This window comes from Leucopleurus acutus (genome assembly GCF_964270905.1).
Source record: "Leucopleurus acutus genome assembly, chromosome: 7".
NCBI classification, from domain to species: domain Eukaryota; kingdom Metazoa; phylum Chordata; class Mammalia; order Artiodactyla; family Delphinidae; genus Leucopleurus; species Leucopleurus acutus.
The window spans coordinates 108,404,922-108,423,221 of NC_139150.1; the positions used below are offsets into that span (position 1 = coordinate 108,404,922).

An 18,300-nucleotide genomic window follows, 5' to 3' on the forward strand; every position below is an offset into this window, starting at 1 on the left:
AGAAAAGAATGAAGTCATACCAAGAGATGTAAATGACACTCCAAGACAAGGATACGAACAGGCGATTGAAGATCAATGTGATAAATTGCCGAATAAACCCATGGAAGCATCGGGTTAGTCTAGGAAGACTCGGAACAGGAAGAGGAAGAGCAGGTGCTAGGATGTGAGAAGGATGCTTGTACAGTGAAGAAGCAGGGGCTTCCCTGGTGGCACAGTGGTTGAGAGTCCACCTGCCGATGCAGGGGATGTGGGTTCGTGCCCCGGTCCGGGAAGATCCCACATGCCGCGGAGCAGCTGGGCCCTTGAGCCATGGCCGCTGAGCCTGCGTGTCCAGAGCCTGTGCTCCGCAACAGGAGAGGCCACAACAGAGAGAGGCCTGCGTACCGCAAAAAAACAGTGAAGAAGCGGGTAGAGACTTTCTGGGGAAGATAGCAGAGTAAAGTATGCCTTCTCCCCTTCCTCCCTGAATACTGATAAATCAGTTGAAAAGAACCCTCAGAATACAGTAAAAAGTTCATCTCCAGTGAAACTAGGAAAACTCCCTCAACTACAGAAATACTCTCAAGTATAATGGAAATTCAAAGCACATCAAGGGGAAGACTTGGAGAGCTGATCCATACCTCTCAGATTTCCAGCCCATGTAAACCCACCTGGTAAGAAAATAGATGAGATGGGAAAGGAAGAGCCAATGTTTTCATTATCTGCAGATGAAATAGTCAACTTTGGTAAACAAATATGTAAGATCACTATGGAGAAAGCTATAAAATTTAAAAGACATATTTTAAAAAGACATGGATAAGTGGGAAAATATACTATGTTCTCGGATTGGAAAACTTAGCAGTATTCTTTCTTCCAAATTCCCCCCCACCAAAACAAAATCTATAAATTTAATGCAGTCCCAGCAAACATCCCAACAGGTTTTCTTAAATACAACTTGTCAAGCTGATTATAAAATTTATGTGGAAGAGTTATTGTGCAAGAATAGCCAAGATCGTTTTTATAAAGAAAACGTAAGAAGGGAGAACTTGTGCTATCAGAAATCAAAACAAGTGAAAATAAACAGGTACTGGCAGAAATTAAGGCAATGATGTTCATTACAGCCCTGCTGTATGTAGTAGTGAAAAATTACTTGCTGAAATACAGCCAAGGCATTAGGAAAGGGGAAGCTATGGTACAAAAAGACTGTCATTAAATGATGTACCCCTTCCGATATCAAAGTACAGCTAAACAACTGTGGGAATTATGGATTAGAACATAAATGTTTTATACCTTTACAGTGTAAAACTAATAAATCCTTTTAAAAGAATGAGATAGATCTGTACTGATATGGGAAAATATCCAACTACATGAGTTTCCATGAAGAAACTAAACTGCAGAAGAGTCTGTGTGGTATGATCCCATTTGCATTCAGGGCAGATGGTACTGTTCTTCCAGGTGTCCCTTCCCGGGGCAGAATTATATCCCCCAACCCTGATAACATAGGCTTGCCTATGAGACTTGCTTTGATCAGTGACATGTAACTAGAAGTTACTTGTGCAGATTCCAAACACAGCTGTAAGAGTCATTATGTAGTTCTGACATCACTTTTTGCCTCCGCCATGAGGCTTGTATGACCCAGACAGAGGTTGCACCTTCAGCCTGGGTCTTGGAGTGAAGCACACACATATAACAGAACTGCAGCCAACTTGCAACTGACATGTAATGTGAACAGCAGAAAATAAATCTTTAATATAGTACGCCACTGAGATTCTGGGATTGTTTGTTACAGCATAACCTAGCAAAAGCTGTCTGATACATTGTTAAACAGCACCAAAACCAAACATAAGTGTTTTCTGAATATATATATTTTTTCTCTTTAATTCATCTTTATCTGTTACAAGTTTTAAAGCAGAATGTGACTTGAGCACTGCATTCCAATTCACAAAACTTGGCTCTGAGTTACTTTTCAAGGACTTTACAACATGTCTAGGTAAGCTTATAATTTTGCTACTCTAAACAGTACTTTTCTTTGGAAAACAAGTCCGGTGGATAGTTACTCCCATCAAGTTGGTTCAGTTTAACATACTAATTTCTAGAAGCCTGGCACATGCAGTCAATAACTACAGGGGATGGAAGGTTTTGAACATGTCTATAACGTGCCTAATATATCATAGAGATATGTACAAGGATGCCTGTTGCAGCATTTATTACAGCAAAAATTGAAAACTACCTGAATATACATCAATAATGAAATTGACAAACTAAATATTATATGTGAATATAATGGAAAACTATAAAGCAACTCAAAGTAGCTCCACATGTATCAACATAATTAAAACGCAGAAGCATATTAATATGAAAAATAAAACTTAAGGATACAAATCATGTTATTTCTATGAAGTTTAAAACATGCAAAAAAATTATATATTGCTTTTAAAAAAGTATGCACATATATTACCAGAGTAAAAACATTCACGTGAATGATAAACCTATTCAAGATAGAGGTTTTTTTCTACTGAGGGAAGGAGGAGACGGGGATCATGGGATGGATACACAGACGTCAACTATCTGCAGTGCTTTATTTCTTTGAAAAATCAGAAGAAAATATGGTAAAATGTTAAGATTTAACAAAGCTAGGTGCTGGCTTCAGGAGTCTTTTAATATTCTTTTCTTCTCAATTATTGAAATATTCCATGGTTTTTAAAAAGTAAATTTGTAAACATAATGTACAGTGTGAGGGCATTCATGTCAATTTAAATTTATACAAAGCCATACTTATAATGTTCAGAGGTACGTATATATGTGTGTAAGAGTATAAAGGTGAATTGGAAGAATATACACTAAATTCAAAATAGTGGTTGGTTAAGAGATGCTGATAGGGAATAAAAGGGATTGTTACTTTTGGTACTTTTCTGTAATTCTAAATTTCTAAAAATGAAAATTACAATTAATAACAGAAAATATCTAGAAATAGAAAATTTGTTAGCCACCGTTGCCTCTGAGGAGTGGGATAATGGTAATTGTGGAGAGTTTTATTTTTCATGTGACATCTTTCTGTACTGTTTGAATTTTTTTTTTAACATCTTTATTGGAGTATTTGAATTCTTATAGCAGTTATGATGTATACAATTTAAACATAAATTAGGGGGAAATCAATAAATATATATATGAGAAGAGTTACAATGTAGTGCCAAATTAGATGATTCAAAAAGTAGGGAGCTAGAAATCATCTTTTCCAAATATTTCATTTTTGAGTTGCGGAGACCAGTGCAAGAGAGGTAATGTTACTGTTGCTGAACATTTTGGCCTCCAGTTGCTTCTGGAATTGGTTCTCATTACTCCCAGCCTTTAAATCTGGTAAATGTAGTTTGTGATATTGAAGCAAAGGCTGGACCCCATTGACATCATAGGCAGAGAGTCCTGAGAAACACTCCTGCAGCTATACTTCTGCGCCCTCTAGTGGTTGGAGGACTTTCCTCAAGGCCACTGTGAGTAGATATAGATATGTCCAGGGGGATTTGGGAAGAGTCTGGTTCATCCTTTCACCCAATCAGCTGCACTTCTCTGTCTTTTTATGTCAAGCTTCCTAAATAAGATTCTCTTTGAAGAAATGGATCTGCAGCTTAAAAAAAACAAGTGACATCAAAATCACTGGTGCAGAGTCATTTATACATTTGATCTGATACTAATCTGGATAATTTTAGAACTAGGAAGGGCCTCGATATGTGGTCTGACACCCCCCATTTTACAAAGAAGATCCTGGTCATAGGCGGGTACAGCGAATGCTGCCTGGGTCCATCGCTAGGGAGGGACACCGTCGCCCGGCCCTGCTGTAAGCGATCTTCATCCTTATTTTTTGTTTTGTTTTACGTCAAGTGAACTCCAAGCTAAACAGAGCCCTCCTGACTCTCCTTAGAATCACATTTCATGCGAAAAGCTTGCAGGGTAACTAGGTGGATTAGCAGGAGAAGAAGATATAAAGTGCTGGTGATTGAGTTTAACCTTAGTTTGATTAAATAATCCTCAAGAAAGCCCCAGAGGGGGAAATAGTCCCGTGTACACAGTTCTACACCGTAGCGCTGCTCCCCTTCTAGAAGGCGTAAATCTCCCCTGAAATGCCTCCCTAGCATTCAGAGCAATAAAGAGGTCACATTATATCTCCATAAATCTCCCCGGCTGGCTGGCTGGCTGCTGCCATTCCAGGAGGTGAAAGGAAAGTTGTTTCCTTTTGACAGCCACTGGGCTGGAAGGAAAAGCCTTTTCCCTCCAGACCCATTGTCTTGATCCCTGAGGGAGCTGGTCTGCCAATTTGTTCAGTATTTCCTTTCCCTCCTGCCAGCTTGTCACAAGCTTAAAGAGGGGTTGCAGAGTCAAACGGGCCCAGACTGCCTTGGTATAAGTCTCCGCCTATGGCCCCGATAAAGGGCCTGGCGATAGCTCCCTCTCAGTCTTCCTAATTAATAAAAGGAACAAGGTCTAAACAAGCGGTGTGCATGGGTGTAACTGAGCGTTAGAAGCCAAGCCAGATCCACCGGGGTCTGGGGCCTAAGCCTGCCGAGAAGGCAAGGCCGGGGGGCCCTTGGGACAGGAACCAGGGTGCTCTGAGAGATGACAGCGGGTCGGTTAGACTGAGAACCCGCTTGGAAAATGGTGGGAGATAAGATGCTCTTGTGGGAAATCAAAAAAGGGAAACTTCCCTGCTCTAAATGAAACCTATTACTGCATGAAACAGTGACGATGCTAGTCAGGGCATGTTCATTTACTTCATTACTTTATTTAACCTATAAAAGAATTATTTATTGCAATTAGGAAGTAAATTAGCATAGTTCAGTATTCAAAATGTTCACAAGAACATACAGTGAACAGTATCCCTGAGCTACCAGGTTACAGTCTCCCTGGAAGCAAGTCATTATTATCAGTTTCTTGTCTATCCTCCTAGAGGTATTTTTACTGCGCATACAAATAAATCTGTGTATAGATGCCTACCTCTTCTTTTTTAAGAGAGTGTCATATGCCCTGTTCTGTACCTTCTAATATTTCACAGTATATTTTGGAAAGAATTCCATATCAGTGTGTAAAAGATTTTCATTCTTTATGGCTACACAGTGCACCCTAACTGAGTTGACAGTAGTTCCATATTGATGAACATGTAAGTTGTTTTCCCAGTCCTCTGCCACTGCAGAAACGAATGCCACATTGAGTATCCCCGTACGTCAGCCATTTTACGCAAGCGCCAGTGCATCTGCAGGATAAATTCCTGGAAGTGGAATTTCTAGATCAAGTGTGCAAGTGTTTATACTCTTCCTGAGATATTGTCATGTTGCCCATCTCCCTAGCCCCAGGCAGTACCATGTCCTGCTCTCCATCAATATCTCTGCCTGCTTGTTTCCCCACACCCCCCTCCCAGGGCACAATTAGGTAACTGAGGCAGGCTGGCAGGAGGCCTGGACTCCAAGGAGCCAGAAGGAGCACCGGACTTTGTCCACAGCAAGATGGGCAGGCAGCTTCTGATTAGCTTGTCATACGTCCCCACACTTTCTGGTAGTGCCCCCTGTGGAAAGGACCTTCGTCTTTCCCTCTGTGGGGTGGGAAGAACGGTCTATGCCATAGTGGATACCTGAGCCCAGAGAGGGCCACCTTTGTGGGAGGGGAGGCACCTGGGCCCACAGTGGAGAAGACACTTTGTCACTGGAATGAGAGGATCATGGGAAACTGAAGAAATGAAGTAGACATCTCTCTAATCCCTCAACTCCTAGGCAGAGATGCTTTTGAAAAGTAAATTAAAAATTGTATTAGTGTTTGGGATTCACAGATACACACTAGTATATGTGGAAAAAAATGGTATTAGTTATTTTGTAACAGCCTTATTAATATGCATTAGGCAAGTAATATGTAATTTACATTCTGTAAAGTTCACTCATTCAAAGTGTGCAGTTCAGTGGATTTTAGTATATTCACAGAGTTGTGCATCCGTCTCACAGTCAACTTGAGAACATTTTCATCGCTCCAAGAAGAACCCTGAACCTATTAACAGTCACTCCCATTCCCTCTCCCCCAGCCCCTGGCAACCGCTAACCGACTTTCTGTCCCTGTGCATTTGCCCATTCTGGGCATCTCGTATGAATGGAACCACACATTCAGTGGTCTTTTGTGGCCAGCTTCTTTCACGGTACCTGATACTATTTTTAACCATCCATTTCCCCCGAGCTCAGGGCTTTTGCATTGCTGTTCCCTCTGCCTCTAGCCCTGTTCCCCACATACAGAGATGCTTATTTAATTAGCTGCTGATTTAATGAATTTGAGCTGTGTTATAGGAAGAGAAAATCTAAACATAGTCCATGTAGTTGTCATCTTAAAAATCAACTCAAATTTTCATATTTTTTTTTACTGCAGCTTAGTTTTCTTACTCATTCCCCTATCAGTGGAGATTTGGGTTGTTTCCAGTGTTTTGCCATGAACATCTTTTTTTTAAAAAAATAAAGTTATTTATTTTATTTACATTTTATTTTTTGGCTGCATTGGCTCTTCGTTGCTGCGTGCAGGCGAGCGGGGGCCACTCTTCATTGCGGTGCGCGGGCTTCTCATTGCGGTGGCTTCTCTTGTTGGGGAGCACGGGCTCTAGACATGTGGGCTTCAGTAGTTGTGGCACGCAGGCTCAGTAGTTGTGGCTCGCGGGCTCTAGAGCACAGGCTCCGCCCCTGGCCTGCCTGCCTGGCCACTCCTTCGGTCGCAACTCCAGGCCATACCTGGAGTTCGGTCGCAAGGGGTCTGATTTTAAGCCTCTTGTCCCAGAATAATTGGTAATAAGCACCTTTCCCTCAGAAGCGTGCCATTCTGGATGATGAGGTGTGTGGCATCCAAGCCAGCCCGAGGGGTGTTAGAAAGGAGGAGAGCTGGTGGTCCCGGGTTTAAGAGGGTGGAGGCTACAGGACAGAGTGTCTGCTGAACGCAGCAGCCTGTAGAGAGACCCTGGCTAGTCTTCACTCAACGTCCCGCAGGGTTCTTCCCCAGGCCCCTCGGGGAAGACTCCAGGCAGCTCATCCACTGGGTAGAAGTGGACAGGAGGGAGCCCACAGAGGACGAGGAGACCACTGGGCAAAACAGTGTTCGTAAAAACACTTATTGTTAGAAGGACAAACTATCGACGTTAGCAAGAGTTTTACAATAGAAATTACAACACAACACAATCTTTGAGTGTTTCCTGCTCAGTTCATTTGCCTACTTTGAAGACGGTCTCCCAGCCCGTGGATCACAGGTGGGAAGGGCCACAGTGACCCTCTCCTGGGAGTCTACGGGTGTTTAACTTCCAGATCTGGCAAACGAAGTCACATTCTCAGAACCTAACACCATAGAACTCTAAGTAGCCGCGTGGCAGTCTGTATCCATCATGGACTTAACCTTGCACAATGCAGGAGGCTCAGGACGTCATGGTCACTGAGGGTCCACTGGGAATTCTAAAGCACCGAGAAATTTCTCCTGGGCCGGTGACTGACCCATCTGTCATGGGGAAATTTTTACACTGTAATTATATCCCTACATGTGGGGATTCTTTTTGTTGTTGTTGTTGGGGGTAGGAATTTATTTATTTATTTATTTTTGCTGTGTTGGGTCTTTGTTTCTGTGCGAGGGCTTTCTCTAGTTGCGGCGAGCGGGGGCCGCTCTTCATCGCGGTATGCGGGCCTCTCACTGTTGCAGCCTCTCTTGTTGTGGAGCACAGGCTCCAGACACGCAGGCTCAGCAGTTGTGGCTCACGGGCCTAGTTGCTCCACGGCATGCGGGACCCTCCCAGACCAGGGCTCGAACCCGTGTCCCCTGCATTGGCAGGCGGATTCTCAGCCACTGCGCCACCAGGGAAGCCCATGTGGGGATTCTTGAAGGCCACAAAGATGCAGGCTAGGAGGCATTTCCCAAGCTGGTGCGCTGGAGAGCACTGAAACACATGTGCCCTGAGACGCTTCTGTTATCAGGTGAGCTGGGTAAACAGGGCATACCTGCGTCCTGGACTTCCTGTGGTCCTCGCCACTAACATGCCATGTTGCGACCCTAGACTGTCTTTCACTTACTGATTTTTGAACTGTTCGCGTTGATACTGTCTGCTGCTGGGAAGAGAATTGAGTCCCTGACAGGATGGTCAAGCCATCTATCTGCCGGCAGGAGCTGGTGGGACTCTGGGCCCACGGTTAAGAGGCTGCCCAGTCAGTCTGGGTTGAAATCCCAGCTCCTCTATTTCCTGGGCAAGACCTAACTTCTCTGAACCCCAGTGACATTCCTCTTTCCGGGCCTCCCTCCCACTCTGCCCCTACTGTGTACACAGACCAGGTAGGAGTGAAGGTAGATACTTGAGAGCCTGTAGATCTTCAAGGGAGGAGCAGGTGGTCCACAGAATGGAAGGATAGAGGCTTGGCTCTTCCCACAGCTCCTTCAGTGGCAGGCATTGGCTGCCCAGTGAAGTCTTCTCCTCATGTTTCTCTGTGTGATGTGTAATTTTTCTTAGCTTATTAGGGGGTATATTAACTCTTGGGAATATGCTGTAAATATTTTCCTCCAGTCTGTCATAGCAAGAGTTGTTCTTCAACCTCTTCTTTCTTTCCCTCCCTCCCCTTTTCTCTTTCTCTTTCTCTCTTTCTCCCTTCCTTCCTCCCTCCCTTCCTCTCTCTCCCTTTCTTTCTTTCTTTTTTCTTTCTTTCTTTCCTCCTTCCATCCTTCCTTCCTTCCTTCCTTCCTTCCTTCCTCTCTCTCTCTCCCTCCCTCCCTCCCTCTCTCCCTCTTTCTCTCTCTCTCTCTCCATCCCTCCCTGTTTTTGGTGCTTTTGTTCCTTCCTTTCAGAATGTCTTTGCTTCTTTGTGATTTTTTTTTTTTTAACCTGACTCATTCTTTAACTCTCACCTCAAGCCTGAAGCCAGGGTCCTAGGTAAATGCTGGAGGGGTGTGTGTGTGTGTGTGTGTGTGTCTGTGTGTGTGTGTGTGTTGGGGGTTGTGGTGGAAATCTATTTCCAGTACAATTACAGTATTCACCCGGAGAAAAGTTTAAAGGCCTCTCATATTATTCCGTGGCTATCCAGAAATGTAGTGTGCTAAATGTTTCATATAGATTATACTCAGCTTCCTTGTTTGTAAGCTTCTAAAGCTGTCTGCCCCTTGTGGATCGGGTCGGGATGTAGTGGATGCTTTCTGTGAACCCCAGCGTTTTGTTCTGGGCGCTTAGAGGCAGGGCCCCCGGCTCCGGCTCCAGCTCCGCAGGGCAGCTCCAGCCCAGCCCAGCGGGAACCGCTTCTATTCGGCAGGAGCTTCCAAAGTAGGTGCTCTAATCCCGCCAGCCGGACGTTGCCTGAGCTGTGTCCGCCCTCCCCGCCGCAGCAGCCTGTCACAGGCTGGGCCTGACGAAGCCCAGAAGACTGAAGCCTCAGGAGCTGCCCCAAAACCTTCGGGTTTGTTTGCTTCTCACCAGGCGCCAGCCCCTGGGACAGAGCCGGGCCTGTCAGGAAATCCAGGCACAATCTCTGCTGAACTTTGGATGGGACTCGGGGCTGGGGTTCAGCATGGGACGTCTGGGTGGGGCTGGGGACTTTGTTCCTGAAGCCCCTTTGGCTCCGGGAGGTCTCCAGGGCGGCCCCTCCCCTCTCTTTGCCGGCCTTAATTTGCAGCACTGAGTCGCTACCCTGGGCATGGGTAATTTCCGTTGTGTTTGTGTGTCTTCCCTCCGCAGATCGCAGAGAGATCTAGGATGGCTGAGGATGTGCTGCTGGGGGGAGGGGGGGCCGGGTAGTGATGCAGTCCAGGCGTCATTGCAGTTTGTCACATTTAATGTAATTATTTGCTTTGAGTTGTGCATCCCCAGCTAGACGGAAACAACTTTGGGCAGAGATTTTTGCCCCAACTTTACCTAGTATACCTCTATGTCCAGCACGTGCTACAGAGGCAGGTAGAGCAGACACACATGGCAAATGTTTGGGCTCCCCACCAGAAACCAGATGGACTCAGCACCTGAGGGGTGAGGGAGAGGAGGGTCTCTCCCACCCGGGCTCGGGCTCAAGACCCAGCTCCCCTAGCAAGTGGAAGCCCCTCCAAAGAGGGAGGGTGTGACGGACACCCCTGTGGTGGAGCTCAGCGCAGAGCCAGGCTCTGTGGCTCTGACCCAGCGGCTGGCACACGCATGGCCCCATCCCTCAGCCTGAGCTCTCTCTCCAGCAGTCAGGAGACAAACCAGCTTTGGGGCCGCGCCCAGTGGGTGTTGCCAACCGCTATCCCGGCCTCTGAGTCCTCTCCCTCCTCCCCTCCACCTCCCCTCTCTTCCTCTCCTGGCGTTCTTCCTCCCAGCCCTGACTCGCCTGCTGGCCTGTGGGTGGGTTCCCCGAGATGGATGAAGCCGGGCATGCGAGGTCAGGTCCCTACCCGTGATTGCGTCAGCTCTCCGTGGGGAAGTCAGGGTGGGATCCTTCAACCTCCTGGCCCCCATTTTTCTTTCAGGCACTTGGATGGGAGTAGTCTGCCTTAGTTCCTAGGACTATCGGTACTAAATTAGATGCCGAAGAAATCAGGCTGGGTTTGTTCCCCTCTTTAAAAAGAGTTTTTTTAAGTGGGGCATGGATGGAAGTGAGGAGTTAGACCCCCATTCTTGGGGTGAGGGCACAATTCATTTTCTCCTTTTGGTTGCTAAAATGATCATGAATTAATATTTCCCATGAGCAGAGCCCCGAGACCAGTCAACCTGCCTGCAAGTTCATTCCCTGCCCACAAGTCTCAAACTGGACCAAGTCTGAGAGTGATAGACAATTTACAATTCTGAGAAAAGGTCAGATTCCCAAATCTCCTGGCTCTTTTATCTGTCCCTCCCCCAATATCCAGGCACCAAGGTTCTCCCTGGTTGTCCCCACTCCTTCCCAAACCCTCCAACCCTGACAATAACCTATCATTGTTATCTCATTTGGTGTTTGCAAAGCACTTAACAACCATTGTTGTGAGTTTTTCCTCTTATTTACAAAGTACTTTACAACTATTATTACAAGTCTTTCCTCTGAATGTGGGGTAAAGCTGACCCACTTCCGAGAGCTGGATTCCCACTGCCTTCTAAGTGGTTGGTCCAATTCCCGTGATGCCCAGCACTGGGTGGGTGGGGCTTTCGTAATTCAAGGCCATGGCTGTGCCCTTCCTTATTAGAAATCAGGCTGCTGCCCACTTGCCCTCGGGAAGTTCCACCCAGTGCATGTCTGATGAAGTGGTTATTAGCAAGGTTCACACCGTCAGATGATTGTGCTGGTTTGGGGCTCCCAGCCTGTCACCTCCCACTTCCCCCAGAGTGGGTGCTAAACAGCAGGGTTTGAACCTCTTTCTCTCCCTTCTTCAGTTCAAGGGGGGGAAATATATGTATGTGTCAGATGTAAGAGAGCAAAACAGTCCCTTCCCCCAGAGTGTACTGGGAGCTGCTTGAGGTGATCAAAATTTTTTTTGTTTCATTCTTATTTTTTTTTCACATTTTAAAAAGTAAGCAATTATAACATTACAGAACGGTGTTTTAAAAAATGAAAAGTCCAGGGACTTCCCTGGTGGCACAGTGGTTAAGAATCCACCTGCCAAAGCAGGGGATACGGGTTCGAGCCCTGGTCCGGGAAGATCCCACATGCTGCGGAGCAACTAAGCCCATGCACCACAACTACTGAGCCCACATGCCACAACTACTGAAGCCCACGTGCCTAGAGCCTGTGCTCCGCAACAAGAGAAGCCACCGCAATGAGAAGCCCGTGCACTGCAACGAAGACCCAACGCAGCCAAAAATAACTGAGTAAATTTAAAAAATAAAAAAATTAAAAAAAAATGGAAAGTCTGTACAATTTGATTAGCCTAACAGAAGCCCTTTCCTGGTAGTCTCAGCTGCCATCACAGTGTATTTGGTGTTTTGCGTGATGCATTTTTCATTTAACATGGGAGGTAGGCATTTTTCTTTATTGTTAGGTTGTCTTTGTCATCATCATTTACAATTATGTAACGTTCCATTGAGTGGGTTGGATGGCAAGATTTTCTGGTAGAAGATATGGAAACTTTGCCCATTTGGAGGTGTGGTGGGTTGTAAGGAGACGTGGTGTATCTGAGGGATGCTTTTAGGAAGCACGGCCTTCACCTCCCCATCCTTCCTTTGGCTGCTGTTGTAACACCTGACTCTTCAATCTGGGACTTCTGCACTTCCTACCCTAGGCAAGAAGTCTCTGCCACCGTAATGCCCACCTTGTTTAAGATATGTGGCCCAAATGAATTCAGTAATATTTACTCCTTACTGATACTCTGACCCGATCTGCCCAACCAGGTCATTAGCATTCTGAGCTCCTGTGACATCTATCAGAGTGCTGAAAGAGCAGATCCACAGTAAGTATTTGTCGGTGACAAATACACACTTGCCAACCTCCAGTGCCTTCCCCCAGCCTGTAAAATGGTTGCTTGACTGTGTAACCCATTCTGTGTGGCAAGAAGGCATTTCTAAGGCGAGCCTCGGTGCTGGGTTCTCAAGGTAGTCAGGCCAGTAACCAGTAGAGAGACCAGGACTGCTAGGGAGGCTCCTGGGCTGAGATCCTGTCCTGGGTGTAAAACAATAAATATGAAGAGAAAAGGGAATCTCCCCTCCAGAAAAGAGGAATGGATGGAGAAAGACCCTCTCCCTGTGCAGCCTTCTTTAGATGAACTGGAACATAGGAAAGAGGTTGGTTTGCTTATCTTTAAAAGGAAAAGAGTGTGAATCTTCATCGGTGAGAGGCACGTTCTGAAATATTTATGAGTGAAATGACAGAATGTCTGGGATTTTCTTCAAAAGAAATCAGGATGGGGGAAAGTGGGTGGAGGAGGTGTACCTGAGACAAGATTGGCCACAAATTGTTGGAAGCTGGATGGTGATTAAATAAGAGCTCATTTTCCTATTTGGGCCACTTTTTAATATGTTTAAATTTTTTCAGTGTTAAAAAAAAAATAGACTAATTGGGTTGTGCTCTGTTTGGACTGGAAAGGTGATGTAAAAAGCCCTCCGTCGTGAGTTAGATAGGAATGCAGAGGATCAATTTAGGGGCTGTAGCGCCATCTAGTGTTGATTGCAAACACTCTACAAAATGAGGACATTGCCAGCGCCCCTCCTTGGTCTCAGGGCCTTTTGTGAGCTCCCCTGGCCTTTGCAGTCCCCTCACTGGAAGGCTGGGCCGAGGGAGCAGGGCCACCGGGCAAGGGCAGGTGGAGGGTGACACGCAGGTTGTTCACTCCATGCCTCCCCCCCGGGTTTGGGGAAGCAAGCCGAGAACAGGAGTCATCGTGTCATGTGCGGCTCTCAAGGCAGGTGACCTTGCTGGAGGGTTCTCAGTGTGACCCAGGTGCAAAAATAGCCTCTCTTGTGACCGATGTGTGCTCAGCTCCCCGGCCTGAGCAAACAGCCCCTCACACCTGCACACTGTTTACTCATAGTTACTTGTTTGCAGGTGCAAATGACTGTTTGTGTACCCAGAGTTGAGGAGAGGGCCTCCACCATCCTCTTCTCCAGCCCGAGTTCCCTCAGAGCAGGTAACGAGGCCACAGAACTAGCAGAATGTGCGGCCTTAAACCCCAGGGTAAGGGGCTAGGCTGATGGAGGGAGAGCTCTTACCCTCCTCCCCAAGTCTCCCCCCTGAACTAGAGAAAAATCCACTTTTGCCTCTGGTAGTGGGACAAGAACAATCTGAACACCAGGGTGGCTGTATTTAGGGACAGAAAATTTAGAAAGGATATAAAAATGTTCAAAATAGGAAGCATTTTGTATACATGGAGTCAGAGAGACTTCTGGAAGTTCTGAGCCAGACTTTATGTAGATCACAAGGAATAAGGAAACTGGCCCAGCCTGTCTCAGCAGGATGACTGAAACGGCCACGAGTGAGATGAGTCAATTGTTAAATTCTATAGACATGGAAGACAAAGGTGATGGGGAGGGAGGGGCCTGTGAGTGAGTGCAGGGAAATGGCAGGGATGGCCACGTTCCTGTGGACGGGTTCCACTCTAAAAGACCATTGCTCATAATATGCACCTTTATTTTATGTTCCAATAAGCAAGAAAAATGTCAAGCTATGACACAGCATATCATACAGATACATTGAAATGAGAAAAATGAGTTACAGCCTTTTTCTGCAGGAAAGTTTGAAAATTTCAAGAACTTTCAGAAAAAGATAGTCCCTCTGGCTCAGTAATTCTGCGTCTAGGGGAGTATCCGAAGGAATAAGCAGAAATGCCAAGATTAGTTTTCAAAATGAGTGGTGTCTACAGAAGTCAGAAACTGGCTAAGTAGAGTCCAATGAGAATGAAGGATGGCGCAGTCCTAGCATGGGGTAACATACACTAAAATGCGTTTATAAAGAATTTCTAATGTGGGAAAATGCTTTGGTATGAAGTGAAAAAACGGGCTCAAAATGATACAGCTTGACCTCAAGTAGACAAAAATATGTCAATATATAAAACGTTGCAAAGGCTCTAACAGAACAAGATGTTAAGAACATGGTGATCTTTGAGTTACAGGATTATGTACGATTCCTATATTTTTTTACACATTCCAGCATTTAACTTTCCCGAAGTAAATATTTATTATATTTTTATTGAAAAGGAAATGGAATCTCAATTTTGAAAGGGAAAAAAGAGAGAAAGAAGGTCTTGAGTGGAACTCAGTGTTAGGTGAAACCCCGCCCCCGCCAGGCTCTGAAGAGAGAAATCCAGGTGCTCGTGGTCTCTGCCGCACTCTGTTCCCTTTCTCGTGACCAGGGAGAGCCTGCTGTGTCTGGGATGCCGGGGGTAAGGTCCGCTTGCTAGGACAGCCCTCTGAGCCGGTTCCCAAGGCTTAGGGCCGAGCGAGGAAAAGCCAGGCAGCCCAAAGCGATCCGTCTTCCACTCCTTGCAAGGAGAGGGCATTATTTCCTTGGTGTCTAGATTCTCCGCTGTGAGATTTCTGGCATAAACAGAGAACTAATCCTCTGTATTGTTTCCCACCCAGTAGATATGTTTGACGACTTCTCGGAAGGCAGAGAGTGTGTCAACTGCGGGGCCATGTCCACCCCGCTGTGGCGGCGGGATGGGACGGGACACTACCTGTGCAACGCCTGCGGCCTCTACCACAAGATGAACGGCATCAACCGGCCCCTCATCAAGCCCCAGCGCCGCCTGGTAAGCCAGTGCCGCGCGCCCAGCAGCCAGGCTTCTCTCTTTCTGTCAGCTCCTGGCTTCAGGGCTCGGCCTTGGTGGGAAATTCCTGGTTTTGAGTTTGGGGCTTCAAGTCATGTTTCAGAGAAGGTGCAGGTTTAAGGGCTGGATGAGTGGCAAATAGTAATTTCTTACACCTTCAGAGTTGGCTTGAGCTACGAGGATGGTCCAGGCCATTTAGTTCAACCCCTTAGTTATGCAGAAATGAACAGTGAGGCTCAGAAAAGCTAATGGCCTTGCCCATGGCCACTTAGACACTGAGTCTCCCCTCAGGGACCAGAGTCCAGACTTCCTGCTCCCCGACCCAGCGTTGTCTGGTGTATCGCCTATGTTCACATCAACTCCACAAGGAAGGCTAATTCATCCTTTCTGTGTCGTGACTTACCCTGTTTTCAGTTGATCCATTGATAAACCCAAAGACCAGGGAGATTATGTGGGGCATGCTGGGCCCTGTGGCTGGGGAAGAGTTGGAACCAAGTTTATGTCTCCTAGTTTCCTGGTCTTTTCTACTAAAATTTGATTTTGACCAATTTGAACTAGCTTTCCACAGATATTAGGAAAAGAAGAACAGAGGGGATAAACCCTGGTGCTTCCCTTTCTTGAGGTCAGTCTTTGAAGACACTCGGACACAGTAATTCCTCGTCCCCTCTCACTCCCGGCCCCTGAGGCCCGGATTCGTTCTACTTTGGGGAGAAGCTTTTCTGCCTACAGTGTGCAGGGCTTGCTGGGCTTTTCCCTGACGCGAGTGACTAATAATGTTGCTGACGCCGCAGTTATGACCAGGATCTGCCATCCCCTGCAGCACAGCCCTTTTGCTCCCACGCCCCCAGGAGAGGCTTAAGGACGCGGCATCTGAGCATCCGGTGCAGTGGCTGGTCTGAGACTCTCACCCAGCCGTGCCCCACACTTGCTGCCGGTGAAGCGAGATGCTGCGGCACCTGCCGTGTCCTTGTCCTTGGACCTGAAGGGTCTGTCTCCTGTGTTGCAGTCCGCCTCCCGCCGAGTGGGCCTCTCCTGCGCGAACTGCCAGACTACCACCACCACTCTGTGGCGCCGCAACGCCGAGGGCGAGCCCGTGTGCAATGCCTGCGGCCTCTACATGAAGCTCCACGGCGTAAGGGTCCCCCGACCGTGTCCCGCGCTTTCCTCCACCACTCGGGTCTCAACCCTCTTCCTCCCTGCAGATCATAATTCATTTTCTCCTTCTTAACAAAGAAATGTAGATCTGGAAGGGACCTTAGAGACTGTCGTAGTGCGTTAGGGTTGCTATAGCAATACCATAGACTGGGCGGCTTAAACAAGAGCAGTTAACCTCCATGGTTCTAGAGGCTGGAGCTCCGAGATCAGAGGCCAGCAGGGTTGAGGGAGGACCCCTGTCCAGTGGCAGACTTCTCTCACTGTGTCCTCGCTTGGTGGAAGGGGCAGAGGAGCACTGTGGGGTCTCTATTATAAGGGCACTAATCCCATTCATGAAGGCTCCACCCTCATGACCTCATCACCTCCCAAAGGCCCCACTTCCTAATACCATCACCTTGCATGTTAGGTTTGTGCACATATGAATTTGAGAGGGACACAGACATTCAGACCATAACAGAGACATTGCTATGGAACATCATTTCCATCTTTAACGTTACATAAGTCTAATTCCCATTTCACAGTTGAAGAGACTAAAAAATAGTTTATATGTGTGGTAGTTTGATATATAACAAAGGTAACAATTCAATGGATAAGGGATAGCTTTTTAAGAATGACTGTATTGACATAATCTGGAAAACAAAAAGAAAACTTGACCTCTACCTCCTACCAAAAGCAAAAACAAACTTGGATGTATTAAACATATGAAACGTAAAACATCTTTAAATAGAGACAATAAAAATGCTAGAAGAAAATGTAGAGGGGGAGTATTTATATAACCTTAAGGGAGGAGACGTTTTCTTCAGCAAGTTTTCAAAACTCTTAAGCCATAAAAGAAAAATTAGATATATTTGATTGTATAACATTTCATATTAGTGTATGGAAAAAGATACCCCAAGAAAGTAAAACCAATATACACATACATGAGAAAAAGGATTAATATTTCCAGAATACAGAGAGCTTCTACAAGCCTCTTTTTTTTCTGGCTACATGGCTTGTGGGATCTTAGTTCCCCAACCAGGGATCGAACTCGGGCCCTTGGCAGTGAAAGTGCAGAGTCTTAACCACTGAACCGCCAGGGAATTACCAAAGCTCTTTATGTTCTAATTTGGAACAATCTCCATTACATAGTGCTTAAAAACGAAGTCCGTGCAGAACACTGTACATAGCATGGTTCCAGTTTTATAAAGAAAGAGGGAGAACATAATTTATATGTAGTTGCTTATATATACATTGAACACTTTTGGACGGATGAATACACATACATATGTATATAGATATGTACATGTGCACACATGTTTGAGAACTTTTTAAAATGTAAGAAACAGGCTGTTATTCCAATTGCCTCATGGGCAGAGGATTGATAGTAGTAAGATGGGAGAGGTTGTTATTAACTTAATCTCATGCATCTTTTCATGTTTTCTTGTTATAATGAGCTTAAAAATGTCTTAAAATAGAGAAAGCCCACGCACAGCAGCAAAGAGCCAACGCAGCCAAAAAAAAAAAAAGTCTAAAAATATAGTTAAGAATACTCATAAGAAAACATATGGACCCTTGAACAATGCAGGGGTTGGGGGTGCCGACCTTCTGCACTCAAAAATCCATTTCTAACCTATAGTCTGCCCTACGTGTACATGATTTCTCCTTACCTGTGGTTCCACATGTGCAGAGTCAACCAACCACGGATCATGTAGTGCTGTAGTATTTACTATTGAAAAAAATCCACATTTAAGTGGACCCATGCAGTTCAAACCCATGTTGTTCAAGGGTCAACTTTTGTAAGAAGTGTATACAAGGATACTTGTTGAATCATTGTAATAATGAAAATGGAGGGAAAAAACCTTTGGGAGGAAAATGGTTAAAGAAACTATTGTTCTTCGATAGGGGAACGAGAAAAGGAACTGATAGAGGAATATTATGCAGGTATTAAAAGGATTGTGTCTGTAAAATATTAGAAATAGAAATACTATATGATACAGCAATCTATTTCTGGTATAGATC

The 18,300-nt window shown here is 45.8% G+C and overlaps 1 protein-coding gene across 1 annotated transcript in view; it reads left to right on the forward strand.

The window, feature by feature from the left end:
* Positions 1-18,300, forward strand: part of GATA4 (GATA binding protein 4) — a 52,443-nt gene that overhangs the window by 24,231 nt on the left and 9,912 nt on the right. Inside the window, exons 3-4 of the mRNA XM_082843178.1 lie at positions 14,960-15,129; positions 16,154-16,279. Of these exons, the coding sequence (XP_082699304.1) occupies positions 14,960-15,129; positions 16,154-16,279 (296 nt within the window). The remainder of the gene's footprint in view (positions 1-14,959; positions 15,130-16,153; positions 16,280-18,300) is intronic.